Source organism: Galeopterus variegatus, unplaced genomic scaffold, assembly GCF_000696425.1.
Source record: "Galeopterus variegatus unplaced genomic scaffold, G_variegatus-3.0.2 Scaffold12, whole genome shotgun sequence".
Taxonomy (NCBI): Eukaryota; Metazoa; Chordata; class Mammalia; order Dermoptera; family Cynocephalidae; genus Galeopterus; species Galeopterus variegatus.
The window spans coordinates 1029747-1049056 of NW_007726123.1; the positions used below are offsets into that span (position 1 = coordinate 1029747).

The 19310-nt window shown below is 40.3% G+C and overlaps 1 protein-coding gene across 1 annotated transcript in view; it reads right to left on the reverse strand.

Annotated features, from left to right (window-relative positions):
• Nucleotides 1–19310, reverse strand: part of LRP2 (low density lipoprotein receptor-related protein 2) — a 167335-nt gene that overhangs the window by 21961 nt on the left and 126064 nt on the right. Inside the window, 12 exon segments of the mRNA XM_008592305.1 lie at nt 1216–1347; nt 2532–2663; nt 5863–5991; nt 8304–8426; nt 10790–10927; nt 11687–11803; nt 12529–12645; nt 13748–13867; nt 15098–15226; nt 15881–16126; nt 16797–16993; nt 17953–18130. Coding sequence (XP_008590527.1) covers nt 1216–1347; nt 2532–2663; nt 5863–5991; nt 8304–8426; nt 10790–10927; nt 11687–11803; nt 12529–12645; nt 13748–13867; nt 15098–15226; nt 15881–16126; nt 16797–16993; nt 17953–18130 — 1758 coding nt within the window.

Consider the following 19310-nt stretch of genomic DNA (forward strand, 5'->3'; position numbering starts at 1 on the left):
GGGGGGGGGGGGAGAAGGGAGAGGTGAGAGGGAGGTAGAGAGGTAGAGAGGAGTTTTAGTGAAGCAGGCGGGGTGGGCATCTGCCTCAGGCGTCCGCCTGGCATGGCCACACTTTCCAACCTATGGCTCCAAGGACCTGTTCGCCAGTAACCTAGCTCATAGACCTGCGTGAAGGGGCCTAGGGACCCAGCCTGGCATATGAAGGGTTTGTGACCCAGTCTGTGACTGGGCTTGAGGGGTCTGGGGGCTCCAGACCCAGCCCTAGCTGGACAATCGGCCCAGTCGGTGCAGGATTAGGGCAGGTAAAAGAGCCCGACAACCAGCGTGGTCACCTATCTTTACAATTGGCGTCATGAACAGGATTAAGAGCACTACAATTGGCTCTGTGAGCAGGATTCCAGACATTAGCCACAGCAGATCACTGCAACTCTTAATTTACAAAATAAAATGTTATTTTTTTTACCAAGTCCCTTAAACTGTAGTACAAATTTAAAATTTAAAATAAAGACCTATACCCCTCAACTGGGATATGCTGGTTTAGATCAGACTCCTGATATTTGGAGTCTAATACTTCTGGTATACACTTTCTTTTGTCATTTCTGTCTAGTACCTGTTACTGCTTTTCATCAGGCGTAATTCTCAGACACTGGCATTAACCTAAAATGTTAAACTAATGATTGAAGTTATGAATGCGCTAGACTCCTTTCTGTCTGTGATCAGCAGTCCATGAATAATAAAAAAGGGATATGTCAGCAGAGTGTCCTTGATCTGCCCCAATTCAATGTGACTGTTTTTCGTGATCCGTCTTGGGTAACAGGGTCTTAAACCTTCATCTCAGGGGAGTGGGAGCTGGAGGGTCTTGCTAATTTCCTTCTGTTGGTGATCATCCCACAGGCAAGTTTCTGTTGTTTCAGCCTTCTGGTAGGTAACATCTTATCCACTTTTTGAAGTTTTTATCAAGGTGGGCAAGAGATTAAATCCAGATAATAAATTACACTTAACTCTTGTTTTAATTGCTACATACTTCAGGGGAATTGTAGTTATTTTTTTAAGCTGGCAGGCGAGGAGAGAGGAAAAGACACTGGAGAGTTGTTGGAAGAGTAGTAGCTGGCGAGTAAAAAATAACACTCTGAGAGTTTAAAGTTCATTTCCTGGTATGTCGTACTCATCAGTACTTATTTCTCCCAAAGTCAACCCGACATGAGCCCATCGTACCATCAGCCGCACACCGTTTTCCATAGCCGTCACTCATAGACCTGAAGCCATCAGCACAGAAACACTCGTAACTTCCTTTGGTATTTTGGCAGTTCTGGGGACAAATCCCAAATTCCTCACATTCGTTGATGTCTGTAGGCAAAATAAAACCAAATATGCAATACCTGCTCCCATCCATTCCTTAGAGACCTTGCTTTTGTTTAAATCCAATATTCACAAGCAATGAAGACCAAGAAGAGTGCAGATGGAAAATTATAAGCAATGATACCAACAAGTGAACACTTACTCAGTTTCAGATACTGTTTCACATGCTTTTCCTGTTTTTTCTTCATTTAATCTTCCAAAAGAATTCTAAAAAGTCTGGACTATTATTAAGCTCAAAGTCCCAAAGCTGATAAGCAATAGAAGCAGGCTTTAAACGGAAGCAGCACAACTCTCTACCATAGTAGAGCAAGTTCTCCCTTTCAGAAAGTGTCTGTTGTGTTGTTGCTGTTTAGTATCACTTCCCTTCTGCTTTAGGGTCTAAAGTAATTGATTTGGTTTTTCAATTGAGTTCTTAAGCTTCCACTCCCAAAAGAACTCTTATGATCTCTTACGATCATCTTAATTACTGTTAGAAACAGTAAATTCAAATAATAAAAGATGCCTAAAATCATACTCCTCATTTAGCATCTTGATAAGCTACCTTCCTACTCCATACCTTAGAACTCATTTATGGCTGGTATATGTAGGTGTGTAATAAAATATGTGTTGTTTTACTTATGATGAAGAAAGTAAGCCTTGTGTTTTTTAATTAAAAAGTGTGATCTCGGGCCGGCCGGGTGGCGCACTTGGTAGAGTGCAGCGCTCCCGCTGAGGGTTCGGATCCCATATAGAGACCGGTCCGCTCACTGGTTGAGCGTGGTACGGGTGCAACACCGAGGGTTGCGATCCCGTTGCCGGTCGCAGTACAGGCGCGACACCGAGGGTTGCGATCCTGTTATCGGTCACGAAAAAAGACAAAAAGGAAAAAAAAAGTGTGATTTCACACACTGGTATAATAAACAGCCATTATCAACGAGGCCTTCATTATTCACATCAATTCTTCTGACATGACCAAGCATGTGCTATTTGCCAAGCACTTTTCTGGGCACTGGTAAGATAGCATGCATGCAGGAAAGAAAAAAGCAACTGGCATTCTTGAGTATTTCAATGACCTAGAACCATTAGTTTAGCCCCATTAAGGGAATTAAATAGTGGTTTAATAAAAGAAAATGGGTGGAGAACCTAAAAAATATAAAGTTCTACTAATAGCAATTGGAGGAAATATACTCTACCTAGACAGGAGTTTCTGTCAAAAGTATCAGCTTTGAATCCAGTTCTACAGGAGCAGATGAATCCTCCTTCACTTAATTGGGTACAATTTTGTTCACATAAATTTTCAGCACATGTTCTTTCTTTTCCCCTATCTGAAAAACAAAATACCAGCATTACAAATGAGAGGTACATACCAGATCAGCCACACATGAACAGTCAAGTGGTGTATCAGAAGGAGTACCTATCCATAACCAGCTACAGGATCTCTTAAGATGACCCCTGTCCACAAGCCTTTGAGAAGATAGGGGCCATCTGGATTCTGATTTCTGGTATTGGTCTGAATGCTATTTACACAAACATATGTAATGTTAGATCCCTGAGGCAATTTTTCCATTATGCAGTGCTGTCAGGCTCACTCTCAGAGTATCCAATTCTAGAGTCCAGAACTATGAAGCCAGTTTGCTTCTTTTATCCTGTCTCCATCTACCCCCAAACAGAGGTCTTACAGAGAAGCTGATGAAAACGAATGTAGACAGCAAGTGGTGATGGGGGAGAACAGTGGTTATCTCCATAAAGGATTTAAGCTTCATCTACCTCTCAAATAAAATGTCTCTTGGTCACAGGCTTTTGAATATTTTAGCCAAAAAGACTGTGGTATCTCCTGGTTCAACTCTTTCAAATCAAAATAGCTTTATATCTATCTGTCTTCTATAACATGCAATGAGGTATAACGTAACCATTTCTCAGGGTCCCTTAGGATACATAACTATATCAGCATATGTGGTTTGAATAAACTAATAACACTGAGTTTTAAAAAAGAAAAAATAACCACAAGATAAAGCACAATGACATTCAATGGAATGTTGCCCTTGGAGTGCGTACTTTAAAACTGTGTACATGAAAGCTTTGTAAAAAAGATCTAGTCTGCACTCTTAACAACTAAACATTACCAAATAAGTCTATTAAGATTTTCTATTTCTTCTTGATCCCATTTCAGTATTTTGAGTCTTTCTAAAAATCTGTCCATGTCATCTAAGTTGTTCAATTTGTTGCCATAAATAGGTTTTCATAGTATTCCTTTATTATCTTTTAAATTTCTGTAAGGTTGGTCATAATTCATCTCTACATTGCTAAATAAATGTGACCCATTATTATAAACTTGGTGATCCCTAAAGCCAGTCACATAACCACTCTGGGTCTCATGTACATAATTAGATTTTGTAATAACTTCTCAGCTCTTAGAGGCCACAGGAGGCAAAACGTTCCGGACCAAGTGCTCCCTTGAGTGATCATACTGTCATGAAGCAAAAGTCCTTAACAAGAGCAGAAACCACATGACACTGTGGGATTCTTCCTCAACTATGAATACTTTCCTGTAACTTCTTTCATTTGAAAACAATCACCATTTTAATATAACAATCAATTTCTCCAAATCCAGACATATGACATTCTATTTATAAAAGAGGCACTCTATTTTCCACTTTACAAAGAAGGAATAAGAACCATCAGAAAGAGAAATACAGAGTCAATCTATCTTTATTTTATTTAAAAAAATTTTTGGAAGCTGGGTAGTAAGGTTCTCCAAACAATCTATCTTTATAATCACATATATAATATTTGCAACCTGAGGTTAACTTCTTTCCTTTACACTTGGTAAAGGAAAAATGTTAATGTCATTCCATTCCTAGAAATTTGTTAATAGATTTTAGGTGCTCTTAACACACACACACACACACACACACACACACACACACACACACACACACACACAGTGACTATGTGAGATGGAGGAGGAGGAGGAAAGGAGGGAGAAGAGGAGAAAGGAGGAAAAAAAAAGAAAATGGAGCACCCAAAAATTGGTATTTTAAATAAGAATCTATGCCTTAGTCAAATTATTAGCCCACAGCAGTAAGATTGAATTCCCTATCACATATCTACTTAATATCTGAAAAGAGAAGCTGCTCCCATACCCAAATTAATGCATATGCTACTTATTCTCTTTAAATAAACACTGCTTTTAATTAAATGCCATCTGAATAGAACATTCTGTGATCAATTTTAAGCCTTTTAACTGACACAGGTGGCTAAAAGAGAAACAAGTGTTTGACCCAAATCCAACTTGGAAATACTCAGAACTCCTGGACCTCTTCACATAGCAGTCTCTGGGTGTCCGAACCCAAACTGCCATCCAGCTTTGCAAATTCTGTCATGTTCAGCTTTTTAAATATTTACTCAAGTCACTTCATTATGTCAATAACTCAAGAAGGTATGTAAAATAAATGGCAAACCAACTTAGTGTGGCTGCTTATTCATCCCCCTTAATAACTCACAAAGGAGAAAAGTGGCCAGGAAACGCTTTGGATGCCTCAGAAAAAAATCGATTAAAGCCTAAGAAGTTGAAAGCACATGGAACTGACTAAGATGAAGAATTCCCTTCCTTTTTCCTGTGAGGAAATTGAGGCCTGGAGAGGTCACTATGTACCCAAAGTAGCGCAGCTGGTAGCAGAGGGACTAGAGGCCAGCCTGGAACCACAAGACTGTCCAAATAATGCCTCTGCCATCTTGTTTGATCTCAAGCAAGTTACTTAAGCTCCCTGAGCTTTATTATATAGATGGACAATAACAATGACCCAGTGGGGCTAACTTGGGTAACAAATTAGATAATGTATGTGAAAGCACTTCATGAGCTATAAAGAGACTATAAAGGTATGAATTAGTAACATGCCATTCCCACACTTCCATCAAAATAATCAGCTAGAATCATCCCTTGGTTATGTTCATCAGCCTTTTCTTACACAAAGTCCTCCCTCTACATTAAAAATAAAAATAAATGTTCTTTCCAAGGTCCTCTGTGGCATTCCCTTCTTTATCAGTTACCCTCAGAAGCTTTTCCCCTAAGTGCCAAGGATGCTGCATTTGCCTTAAGATGAAAAAATGCTATCTAATAAACAAAATCTGTAGCTTTACGGTGCAGAGATGCACCTAGTGAACAGGGAAGAGAATGTGCTCTGCAATTCAGTACACCAGAGCTCAAATCCTGAACCTCTTAATGACCAGTTTATTTAGCCTCCAAGCCAGTTTCTTTAATTGTGTTTTAAAAGGCAGGATAATAATACCTAATTCATAAGACTGTTACAAGGATGAAATGAGATAACCCATGTAGAATGTTTAGCACAACATCTGGTATAGAATAAGTGCTCAATAACAGGCAGCTGTGGGCTTGGCTGAAATTCAGAGCACAAAGTAAATTAAATAGAAATATCTGGTTATCATCTACTTTGTATTATTGCATGCTTTAGTTAGGTAAACCTGAGTCACTGCAATGAAGTATAAAAATTAGTGTTTACTTACTGCAACCCGTTTCATCAAATTGGTCACCACAGTCATCGACATCATCACATACATACTGCTGTAAAATGCAATTTCCATTGTTACACTTGAATTCATCTTCTGTACAAGGTCTAGGAGTTGGTTTTTTACCTGTAATGTAAAAACAAGTTATTATCAAAACTTCTGTGAAACAAGATCTTCCCTCCGTGGTAAAGACAGTGATTGCTCATCAAATAAACATGTGCTTTCCTACATTTCCCAGTCTCCCTTGCAGCTAGGTTGGGACCATGTGACTAGTTCTAGCCAATGGGCTGTGAGTTGGACGTGACATGTGCCACATCTGGGCTAGAGCAATTAAAAACCCATGTGCCTCCCCCATGTCTCTTACACTGCCGCAGTAACCTTGGAAGCCATGCGTTTCAGGTGGCGTAGCTACAAGGTGGAGGAGGGCTGTGCAGCCTACATTGGCCTTCATATGAGTGAGAAATATGTCTTTGTTATATTCTACCACGAGACTTTGGGATTTGTTGGTTGCAGCAGCTGGCATTAATTACTGTGAATAATACAGAGTGATGAGAGAAATATTTGGCAGTGGCTTTAACAGTCAGGAGGCAAGCAATAAGGAAACTGATATTGGGGCAGGAAGGATGGAGACCTATGTTATGCAATGGCAAAGCATTTGGTAAAGCTCTCATCTCAGAAAAACTGGAAAGCCGACCACATGCTTAAGAACCTGTCAATTAGAGAAAGAGGTTAGAAAATAGAATGTTACTAATGAGCACTGGTTGCCATTACCTGAGTTTGGCAAGGTGGTATAAGGAAGAGAGAAGTGCAGGGAAGAACTGGTTGATTTCCAAGAAGAAATGAAAGAAAATAAAGTCCAGAAATTCGCAGTGTTGGGCAAAGCCAACCACATTTAGACTTTGAAGTTTAAAAGGCTTTGAGACACAAAGGTCCAGTAAAACCTCTTAGTTGGAAAAAAGTGTCTGCCCATCTACTTTTCTAGAGGGCCTGAATGTAAGTGATCATCAGTAGAGATGCGGGTGCATGAGCGAAAGTAAGCCAAGAAATAAAGCAGATGCAGGAACTATGTCTCAAAAAGAACACGCGTGAGGTTATTGACTTTTAGAACTGACTGGTAGCAAACAAATCAAAAGTCTGCTAGGTTTCTGGAAGAAATACATAACCAAATAAACCAAAAGACTAAAAAATTCTTGGGCCCCCAACCCTGTACAAGCAGGAAGTGGGCATTACATGATCAGGAGATAAACCTCTGCTGCTTTAGGCCATTGAAATGTTGCAGTTTGCCTATTGTGAAAGTTAGCAGTGATTCCTCTGACTAAAACCCTGCTTCTTGGGAAGAATATAAGCTTACTGCTCCTTTGTTCCATTATTGGATTTGACCATGTGTATAAATGAAAAAAATGGGCACTAGAAGTAGGGGAAATGGAAAGACAAAAGGAGAAGGAGGAATCCTGCTCAAAGTTTTTAAAAATGTTTTATTTTTGGGTTTTCATTCTTTTGTGCTATGGCTATGCTGCAAATAAACATAGTAACAATCTTATAACCACAGATTCATCTCTGCCAAAGGGATAATAATAATAAGGGTATAAACCTGAACACTGCAGTCGTGCCAAAGTCCTCCATGACACACAGTCCCCACTGGGATGAGAGCTGGCAATGAGCATTCTAAGGCCACATCAATACAGGGGATGGAAAATGGAAATATCAGGCATTTAACTAGGTTTTCAAGATTTTTAGGGGGAAAAAAAGGTAATTGGGGTCAGGGGAGATAATTTTCCTCACTGACTTTTTTGTAGGCAAATTAAATGGCCCAGAAAATTCATTAACTCTACCCTTCAATGGACAGATTTTAAAACATTCTCAAAGTATAGAAAAAGCACAGATATTTCAAGACCTAAAATATTAAACCAGTTTGAAACTTCTATCTTAAACTAACCTATCATTTTTATCTTCTGAGAAATGAATTTTCATTTTCAAGAAGGATATTAGATAAGCTCTGTTAATACCAATGCTGCCTTATTTAACATGATCTTTTCAGCAGGGTGTTGAGAAGGAATATTCATTCACATGTCTAGATTAGCAATTTGCAACTCTAGGTTGAAGAAATCTCATCTTTGAAAACAAATAAATTACTAATTTGTTAAGTGTGACTCAAAAACTATTTAATGTTCTCTTATGAGAAGACTGAAAAATTAAGGAATATGCCAACATCCTGATAAATGAGATAGGAAGAAGTGGGCAGGGTTGCATCTGATAATGTCTTGTGAGCAATTATATGTTTTGTGAACAATTGCATGGTGTGTGAATAATTATGATCTGCAGTCATAGGTACAACTCAAGCATCTATAAATCAAACTGAAATCACAGAGGCACATTTTGCAAACTTCAGTCGATTTGGGGCCCTTAGTTTTTCCTTCTCCCTTCTGACTTTTGCTTACAGTTCTCCTCTTTCTCATCAGTTCCATCTCCACAGTCATCCACACCATTGCACAGCCTGTGACTATAAATACAGCGATTGTTGTCACAACGGAAACGGCCTGGTGATTCACAGGGAACACTCACTGAAAGGAAAGATGGAAAAATGAAAGCACAAGTTAAGAGCAGAACATAAGTGTCAATATCTAAAATACTCCTCTGCCAGCACCAGGCTTGCTTCATTCATTCAATCATTCATTCACTTATGTATTTTATTAATCAATCAACAAATATATCTTGTGTATCTAGTACACACCCAGGCACTGTGTTAGGCACTAGATACTTTCATTCTAGTGCAGAAACCGACTTTACAAATTAACCGTTCAATTACAACTGTGAAGCATCAGCAGGGGGGATCTGATATAGATCAGGGAGAGGCTTTTCCTTCCTGAATTCCCTCACCTCTTACATTTAAAGTTGGTATGGCACAAGCACAATCTGACTCATTTTGTTGTCCAGAGCGAGACCCCTAGCTGCTACTTGCACAGCTGTGAGGAATCCAAGAGTAGCACCTAATTCCCTGACTTGTTTGGTTCAGGGGATATAGTTCTCTCTACATGTGTCAGGAATGTGATGAACTCAACATACATCTGTGTTCTTTTTTCACATGGAGGACTTGAGCTGTTTGATTTTCCTTCTGCCTTTGTCCCACATACAAGGATCAAGTGAAGAGACTTGTAACGAGGTTGGCTGGGGAAAAAGTCAGATCCAAGGGCTGGTTCTTGGAAATATTGTTAATAGAACTATTGCAAGAATTATTCGCTGTGAAAGGCAAGTGCAGCATTACAAAACAGTGTTGGTCACTTTTTAATGTGGCTATGTTCCTTCCTCTCCAAAGTTTAACTTTACTACCTATAGGCATTTTATCTTACGAAGAAAACTGACTTCCTAAGAATTTCTTTGAAAGTTATACATGCTTAAGATATCTTTCAAAATTCATCTAGTTAAAAACAAAACAAAAAACATGACTAGTTCCTAACAAGTAAAGAGAAAGCAAGAAAAATATTACAATGCTACCGTGAAAATAAAATGTACAGTAATTATAGTTCTCTAGGAGGGAAGGAAATACTCTGATATATCTTTTTCAAGAGTCAAATCCCTGGGCTAAAAATGAGTAGTGACGAATCTAGGAAAGGGAATGGAAGAGGCGATGTGTAAAGAAGCAAAACTGCAGCTAAGTCAGGTGGGAGCTAATCAAGAGTTCCCGCAGGAATATTTCTAGGGGTACTTTCTCCTGTGTTGAGGGCTTTTACGTACACAAAATCCTTACACATTAGTTTGCATCAGCATCACTTGGAGGGCTCGTTAATGCATAGACTGCTGGGTCCCACCGCTGGAGACTGCAACTGGATAGGTCTGGGGTGGTGCCCCCAAATTTGCATTTCTAACAAGTTCCCAAGTGATACTGGCACTTCTAGTCCAGGGAAGACAACTACCGCTCTAGAGCTTCTCCAATGACTCAAAAAAGCATGCAGCAAAATAATCAAAACAAACTCTACTTTCATTCACTTTATTAAAATCAGTAATTCTCCACTGAAAAGCTAAGATCTTTTTAAATATACATACACCCAAGGCCCCATCCTTGGAGATTCTGGTCACTAGGTCTAAGCCTGGGGTGAGGCCAGGGTACATGATTTTGAAGAACCCCCTCCCCCATCAATTCTGACACAAACCCAAATTGAGATTCACTGGCTTAAAAAATAAATATGAGGCCGGCCCGGTGGCGCACTGGATAGTGCGCCGCTTGGGAAGCGCGGCGGCGCTCCCGACCGAGGGTTCGGATCCCACATACAGACCAGTTCCCGCTCGCTGGCTGAGCGAGGCGCGGGAGCAACACCGAGGCTTGCAATCCCGTTGCCGGTCCCCGGTCCGGTGCGGGGGCAACACTGAGGGTTGCGATCCGTTGCCGGATACGGAAAAAAGACAAAAGACAAAAAAATATAAATAAATAAATAAATAAATAAATATGCATCATTCAGTGAAATGGCCTTGAATTGTGACATTAAAGGGAAGTGACTTTAAGGATTAAATAAGTCTTAAAATTTTCTAAAGGTGCTCTAGGAAGTTCTAAGGGTTTAGAGAGGGTACTTAAAGCGGCAACAAAAGTAGGATGGAGCAGAAGAGGTACAACACCCACTCCTCCTCCTCTGACTTCAGCCACAACAGACCTGCCTCTATTCATGCGCACTGGGTTTCCAAGTAAGATTTCTTTTGAAGAAATTGTTTTCTAAGGCCATAAAGTGTTTAAAACCATGGATGTCTGTCTGCCCAACTTTCTCAGGTTACAGATAAGAGAACGGAAGCAGGAAGGCCAAGGGAAATCACCCCAATGCTGATTCTGTGTCCAGTCCTCAAAAACTGTACAACTGCCCTCCAGGATCACAAGCTATATGTAAGAAACACCAAGATCTTGCCAGACATCACCACTCCCCATTCCTCTCCCTCTTACAGCACAGGTGAAGTTCTTCATCAGAACCATCGCCACAGTCGTTATCGCCATCGCATTTCCAAAAGGGCTGGATACAAACATGGTTTTTACATTCGAACATGGTACCCGGGCAGTATGCACCATTGGGAAAGCGAGTGGCTATTGGTGGAGAGGAGACATATTCAAATTATTAGACAAACTTACCAGTTTTGGAAAGCTATCCTGCTATTTCTCCTTGAGCCCTTGCCTGTTCTTCCTTATTCATCCAGATGTACTGCGGCCTTAATCTTTCTGAGATTCTAATGAAATATATTTTAAGGACAATTGTCCGAGCCCAGTTTTCAATGACATGAGTCATCCTGTGGATAGCTGGACTTTGTCTCTACAGGCCAGTACAACTCTTCAGCTGGACCAGGACACAGGTTTTGAAACATGGCAACAACATCATCAACAGTATCCATTAGAGCATTTATTCAGGAATTCATAAAGAGTAAAATGTGTATGATCATATTGGGTTTACATTTTTAATAATTTTGTATGCTATAATTCAGAAAATCGTTACTAGTACCCAACCCAAGTTCTTCATACTAGTTTATTCATTGCTTGAATAATTTTTCTCTGAAATGTTTTTTATCCAGTTAATAATTTGTATGGTAGCTGATAATATATATAAGTTGTTAGCATAGACTATTTAATGCATTCTCTATTTAAAATATTGTTAATAAAATGCACTTAAATGACCACTTTAAAATACATGGATATGATGACTCAGACCCCAGGTGAACTGATAATTATCAATGAATGCTGAACAGTAAATACTTATGGCCCCTTAATCTAAGAAGTGGTAGCTGACAAGTAGCTAAACTACCATATCTGTACATTTCAGGTCAGCAGTGCCACATGTGTCTAGGGACTTACGACAAGTGTATTCATCAGATGCATCAGCACAGTCAGCAGTTCCATCACATTTCAAGTCACTGGGCACGCAGTGTCCGCTTGTACACTGAAAATATTCAGGATGGCAGGTCCTCATCTCTGAAGAGAAAAGACTGTCATTCCCAGAAGGCCTTGTCATTTTCAGACAGGTATTAGGTCCCTGGAGTGTAGCAAGTACCCCATCACATTCCTATCCATGCCCTGTGATGGGCGCACAACAAACCCACAACTTGTGGTTACCAAATGAGTAACTTCTCAAAACTCACACTTTCCCCACTCAGTATATGGAGATGGAAGTACCAATCTCCCTTCTATTAAATAATCTCCAGCTCTTAAGTTTTGCCTCAGAAATCAGAATTCCCCAGTTTTTAATGTTTCCTCATTTTCCTCAGATGCAACACTTAATCGTCAAAGAACTATAAACATTACTTAGGGTGTAGGATTCCTATCCCGATGCCCTGACCTCTACTCCAGAGAGCTACAGTAGCATGTTCCTTATAGTGACTATCTGTGGAAGTTGGAAGATCAACGTCTTTATTGTTTACAAGGCCAATTAGGATTAAAGTCTGCTCCTAGGAAATGTTAAAATTAAAATGAGATTTTTAAAAATTCCTTGCTGTTTTCCCAAATTATGATTGATCTAGACTGATATAAGAATAAAACAGAAAGTAGAGGGCAGAAGATACTATGTTATGCTAAAGTTTATTTATTACATAAACTACACAAAAATCATTTTACTGTAAAAGACCTTAGGTTCACTTGAAGCCCCTGCTCATCACAGTCAAGACTCTATAGCAAGCTTCTCAGAAAACTCTGACAGTTACCACAGTCCCGCTCATCTGAGTTGTCCCCACAGTCATTGTTATGGTCACAGATCCATCGAGAGGGAATACACTGGTGATTGGCACATCGAAACTCACTCTCCGTGCACTGCCGGGGGACTGAAAAGGAAAGCCACATGGCCATCAGTGTGCACCAGGAATCACACATAGGCTTTTGAGCAGGACAAAGTGCCCTCAGTGCCCAATGCTCTCCTGTGTACTAGTCCCAGAGGTCTGCTTGGGCAGATCATTCGTACTCCAAAACTAGATCTTCCACCTCAATTTTAACTCTGTAAAGAATGGCCTTTATTAAGAGGTTTGTCCAAAGATGATTTGATCCTAAGATAATTTTTGATTTCATGGAAATCTAGATAAACTCTTATAGGATACATCATGAACTTTTTTTATATAAACAATAAAATGCCAATTGGATTGCCCTTTTGTGTAAGAAGGTTTTAGCTGATTGATATTTGCAGATGTAATCAGCATCTTAATTCTCTCACTTGTCTGTGGCAAATGGTGTTTGCTTCTTACTTCCAACAGGTACTAAAATTAAAATGTATTTCGTATTTGTCAGTTTGAAATTGACATATATCATGAGTCAATGATATAAGGTCCGGGCAGGGCTTCATTGAAGTTGTTTTCAAAATATACGCGATTATGCAGTTTGATGTGATGCAGACCTTTGGATCTTTCTTTCCTCAACCTCCCTGTCCAATTCCTTGTAGTCAGCACCTCCAACTGGGAGAGAAGGAACTAAAACCTGACCCATTACTTAACCATTAGCTCTCCTAAAATAGTCAGCTATTCCAGGAAAGATAACAATCCAAACACAATTTCTCTATTAGCCCATTTTTGGGAAAAAGCTTAAGAAGCGCCTTTCTTTCCTCTACTTCTCTTGGCCCTGATTTTCTATTTCTATTATTATATTTGCCCATTATAGTCAGTCACCTCAAGCTCTTCTTAGAAAAGAAGTTGAGTGTAAAATAAACAAATGATAAACTTCAGTAAATATCCTCCTCCCAAAGCTTGATTTTTAGCATCTCTCATAAGACACTTATGTCTTTAGTTAAAGAGAAAGCAGAAATATACCAACCAACAATAAGAAAGAGACCAAAGAGCTGTCATCCTTCCCTTTGAGGATGAATGGCATAGACAGTTGAATATACACAAAGAGCAGACATCACAGCTCTGGTGGCACATAAGGACTCTGAATACTCACCACAGTTTTCCTCATCCGAGTTATCGCCACAGTCATTGTACCCGTCACATTTCCAGCGAAGAGGGATGCAGTGGTGATTTTTACAGCGGAAATCCCCCAAAGGATTGCATGTCATCTCCTCTGCAAAGCACAGTCATTGCAAAGATTTCATAAGCCAGTGGTCAAGAAATGCACCAAGCAGAACTGACTTCACTGTGAGACAGTCTGAGAATTACGTTATCACATTCTTGAAGCTCCCAGAGAGAGGGATGCCAGAAACATTCATTGTCAATATTCCTCTTTTAGCTAACCTGAACCTATCCTATTTCTTGAAACTAGATCCATTCCCTTTTAGAGAAACTGCTCAAAAAATGAATAGGTATCTGGTTTGTAACTTGCAACAAAGGCATGGTATGGGAAGCTAAAACGAAGCCACAAGCAAATAAAACATGTCTATCACACGTCTTTAATCTATTAGACCCAGTATTACTAAAATAGTCCATTTTCTTCCTTATCCCTCTTTCAATCCAACCCTATATGCACACTCATAGACACTTTGGCTTCAAGTTAGAGTTTTTGACTAATCTTGACAAATTCCATTAATTTATTTGGCCTTTAATTTATAAGTTCTTTCTTTTTTTTTTTTTTTTTTCCTTTTTTTGTCTTTTTTCGTGACCGGCAACAGATCGCAACCCTCAGTGTTGCGCCCGCACCGGACCGGGACCAGCAACGGGATCGCAACCCTCGGCGCTGCCCCCGCACCTCGCTCAGCCAGTGAGCGGCCGGTCTATATGTGGGATCCGAACCCTCGGTGGGAGCGCCGCCACGCTTCCCAAGTGGCGCACTGTAGCAGTGCGCCACCGGGCCAGCCCTTAATTTATAAGTTCTTTCTATGTTACCAGAGTAACTACGGCAGTCCAATAGATGATATGGAAAATTAGAAAGACAACCAGAATATAAAAATCCCCAGATAAGAAATATTCTGATTTGGAAATATCCTTTTTGGAGATAGATACCACATCTTTTCTTTACCCGCTGTCCACCAATTTCAATTAATCCATAAGATTAGACAAACATCTTTATGTGTTGAGTATGAATAAGGATTCTACATTTGGGAGAAATTACATCTTAATAATGTCTTCCTCGATTATGGCATCTTTTGGAATGGGATGTTAAGATAATACAAATTAAATTCCCTCAATAACCCTGTAAAAGAAATGCTACACATATGTAACATGTCATTGAAGAATCAACAAAAGGTCTTTTTACAGAAGTAAACGAAGGACAGAGGACATGGGAAATCACTCTCATCCCTCACTGAATAATGGCACTTGACCTGTCCCTCCCCCACTCCCCCACAGCCCCTCCTACCACAGCCTTCCTCATCACTGTTGTCCCTGCAGTCATTGACACCATTGCACAGGGCCCACTGTGGGATGCAGCGGTAGTTTGTTTTACAGCTGAATTCTGTATGGTTGTCACAGCGATGGGCAGAGCTCACTGAAAAGACAGGAAGCAGCAAAGTCAGCAGGAAACGGCACCAGAAGGCACTTTTCCACTGTTGTGTTACCAACTAAATGCACTCTGGCAACATGTGTCTGGTTTAGGTGTCTTCTGTTTTTCAAGGGCAGAGAAACGGAGCCCTAAGTTTTCTCACTAGCTCAATACTACTCATTTGTGTTGCAGTACAACTATGTGGGGGAAGAGAGGACTGAATTTGAAGTTAAAAACCTGGGTTGAAGTGTTAGTTCTGCCACTAAATAGTAATGGGATCATCCACTTAATGTGAGTCTCAGTTTCTTCATCTGTACAATGGGAATCAGTTAATACCCACCTTCCCTAACTCACGATCTTTCTCTAAGGCTCTAATGAGAGAGCACTAGGTACACTAACTGTAGGTTCTTGTTATATTCTGGACAGTTAGCCATTCAGTGTTATCAAGAGGAGGTATCAGATACTTCAGAAACAGGATCTGGTCCAACCTGCAGGCCCTACAGCTATACTTGGCCTTGCTGTGCCAGAGTTCCAGGGGGGGCCAAGAAGGGGTGTCACGTGGGTCTGAAGCAGGGGGCTCCATGTCCTCTCTCAGTGCACACGGAGGTTCTCCTCATCTCCCTGCTCTGGTCATGCCCTGCCCCGCTCACGGAAACTTACAGCACTCATGGATGGGCTCATCTGAGTAGTCTCCACAGTCATTATCCACATCACACTTCCAGGACTGAGGGATGCAACGGCCATTGGCACATTTAAACTGGCCTGGCCGGCAGGTCCTGCTGGCACAGTGGGAACTATCTTCATCTGAGTTATCCCCGCAGTCATTCACTGTGTCGCACTGCCAGGATTCTGGGATGCAACGCTTGTTGGCACACTGCCATTCATTGGACTCACACTCGTGATTCTCTGCAAGCAGGGGCATTTGGTTATCAGCTTGGAAGGCGTCAAGAATGGAACCCCCTGATTCACACGATGGATCCTGGAGAACTCAATCGTAATTTCTTTTCAGAGACCTTGGGCAGTTATTCCTATTACTGTCTTCCAAATTCTCAAATATCTTTTTCTTGCATGCAGAATTAAGGGATAAGAACTAAATCCCTTGGCCTGCTAAATACACCTTCTTCTCATGTCCCTATTCCCCTATTGGACAATGGCTTTCAAACTATGATGCTGTTGTAAATGTTTTATTTTTAGTTTGGAAGTTTGTTTTTTTATTTGCCTTTTTTAATGGAAACATAAATAAATGTTACAACCGAGAGTCCTTATTTAAAATGTGGGTGGAAAACCTTCATTTCACCCTCACTGTTAGCTCTTAAGGAGGATTCTATGCCTAGCACATGGTGAGGAACCACCAATATAGACAACTTACAATCAACCTACCCCAACCATTTGTCTAGCAGAGACCTTAGGATTTCTAGAAAACTTTATAAAAATAGATATAGGGTGGACCCTGAGTGTCCTCATAGGACTTTGAACTGATTTTGGGTTTATGGCATTCAGGAAATCCCCACAGAATCATGACTGTGCACAAGCAACATAGAAATGGGCAAAACAGGCAGGAAGCTATTGAACACACCACAGAGCACAAGGTCTTCATCGGACCCGTCGGGGCAGTCTTGGTAAGTATTGCATAAGGCCTGGGGGCTCGTGCAGTTGCCGTCCCTGCACTGGAACTCTCCGACCCGGCAGTAGCGCTGCGGGCAAAGGGCCGGCTCATCAGACCCATCCGAGCAGTCTCTCTGTCCATCACATTTCCACCAGATAGGAATGCACCTGTACAGAGAAAACATAGCACTTCTCTAGCACGGCCCCAGGGCTAGAGCAGCAGGCAATGGCTATCTGGAAAGAAATCAACACTCAATTCCAAAGTGAGTTCTCTTATGGCCCTAGAAGAAGATCACTTAGATCCCGGTTACTGTGGTATATTTTCAGAGAAAACATAACTAGATGAGCTAGAACAGGTTTGTTAAGACCCAGATATGCTTTGGTATGATGATGACGTTCCTTCCACACAAACGATGGAGTGGGCATTTTGAGCTATGTTTCTAGAAGCAGTGATTGGTGAGATTGTCTGCTAGGGAGGCAGACACACAGGTACCAGTTGGGAAGCTGGAGAGCACAAACAACTGTTGACTGCCTATGTCATAATAGGTGTGTGCTAGATTCTTAATCTCACACGTCTTATTTAATCATCAAAATAATCTGCCATTGCATCTTAGGAGCTATGATTTGCATTAATGCCTTTCTCTACTCCATTCTCTGACTTAGTCCTTCTGGTCCCTCTGGCCCTTGTTAGGGAAATAATATGTGGCCATGTTTCATAGCAAACACTAATGATCAAAAATGAATTTGAATGTATAACTAGATCCTCTGGCATAGGTAACTAAGGAGGTAGGCCAGTAAGGTGTGGAAAAGACAGTGAAATTCTATCTACTATTTTTTAGTACAAACACTCTGGCCCTGACACTCAGGACAATTTATTAGAAATAAGAAATACATAGTTTGCTTCCTCTCTATAAAAACCTGCATACACAGGTGTAACAGTTCAGTTAACAAATTCTTTCTATGAATAGAGACTGAAGTTAGAGACTGAGAGTTCTGGTGTGTTCCACTTGAACCAAACCAGTTAAACAAAATCTTGATTCATTAGAAAACTCCCATCCCTTACAGCCTTAAATTTCAATGTGTGTTCAGGGATGGAGAGGCACTGGTGAAAGGGCAAAGAGCCTTACTTTTCATTGTTAGCACACAGGAACTGGGTGCTAGAGCACATGGGCACACAGTAGGTTTTTTCAGGCAGCCGAAGAGCCCTGAAGTCATCTGGACACTCACAGGTGAATCCTTTCCCTCCTGCTTTGATGAGGCAGAGATGAGAACAGCCACCATTGTTGGTACCACAGGGATTGGCCACTAGTAAAAAAGGAAGAAAACATCAAGCACAGAGTAACTGTTTAGCCACCCTGACATTAAACTCATCACTTCTTAGAGAGTAAGAAAAAGCATTAGCCTAGTTGTATGCCTTTTCAAAAGTTTGTAAATAGGACAGATGATAGAGATATATAAGCAACAATCCTGTGCTTTGAGAAAACTCAGTTATGTGCTACCAGAAGTGAGGCATACCTACTGGTGTTTTGACTAGCAAAGATGTTTTTCTCTGAGTCGTGGGAAAGCAGGTAGGAAACTCTCAGGTAGGCAGCTTACATTCATGTGCTCAGAACCTAAGTTAATATTTTAATTTCCAGCAGGTGCTAAGATCATTCCCTCATTCTAAGGATACAGGCAACAGAAGTCTGGCCAATACTGATGTGTGATGATATCAACACCTTTCCTAGTTTTCTGGGTCACAACTTGAGGGTGAAGATTAACTTAACTTCTAATAAAGTAACATGAAGAATACTAACTTCCAGAAAGAACCACTGAATATCTCTATTTCGCTAATTCTCATTTTTCCTTACTTCCAAGTTTATCATGCTTTTACAAGACACCACAACAAAGCAGACCCACGAAAAACCAATCTGTCCTCAAAATATACTCCAGACCTTGCTAGATTATCTCTAAATCATAAAAGTGGCTTTAATTTCATGAAGAGGACTATTAAGTTCACAAGTGAATATAAAACAGATTCTCTAACCTATGAGACGCTAAAATGTGTTGCTCTTGACGTCATTATCTTCTAGAAGACATGAATAACATCTACAAGTGTTCGATGTACAACCCAATGACATGTGCAAATAGATATTTAATAAATGTTTTTACTATAATGGTTGTGATTTTCTTTTAAACATTTCTTTTAAACTAGATTTAACTAGGTATTAAGGAATGATTGTTAATGTCATAATTGCATTATGGTTATATAAGAAAATGCCCTTATTTTTCTTTTTTTTTTCATTAAATTTTTATTTTGTCAATATACAATGTATATGATTATTATGGCCCATCACCAACACCTCCCTCCCTCCCCCCTCTGCCCTCCCCCCCAAGAATGTCCTTTCCGTTTGCTTGTTGTAACAACTTCAAAAAGGTATAGTTGTTATATCTTCTTCCCCCCCCCCCCGGTTTTTTTGTGTGTGTATGTGGGTGAATTAATTTG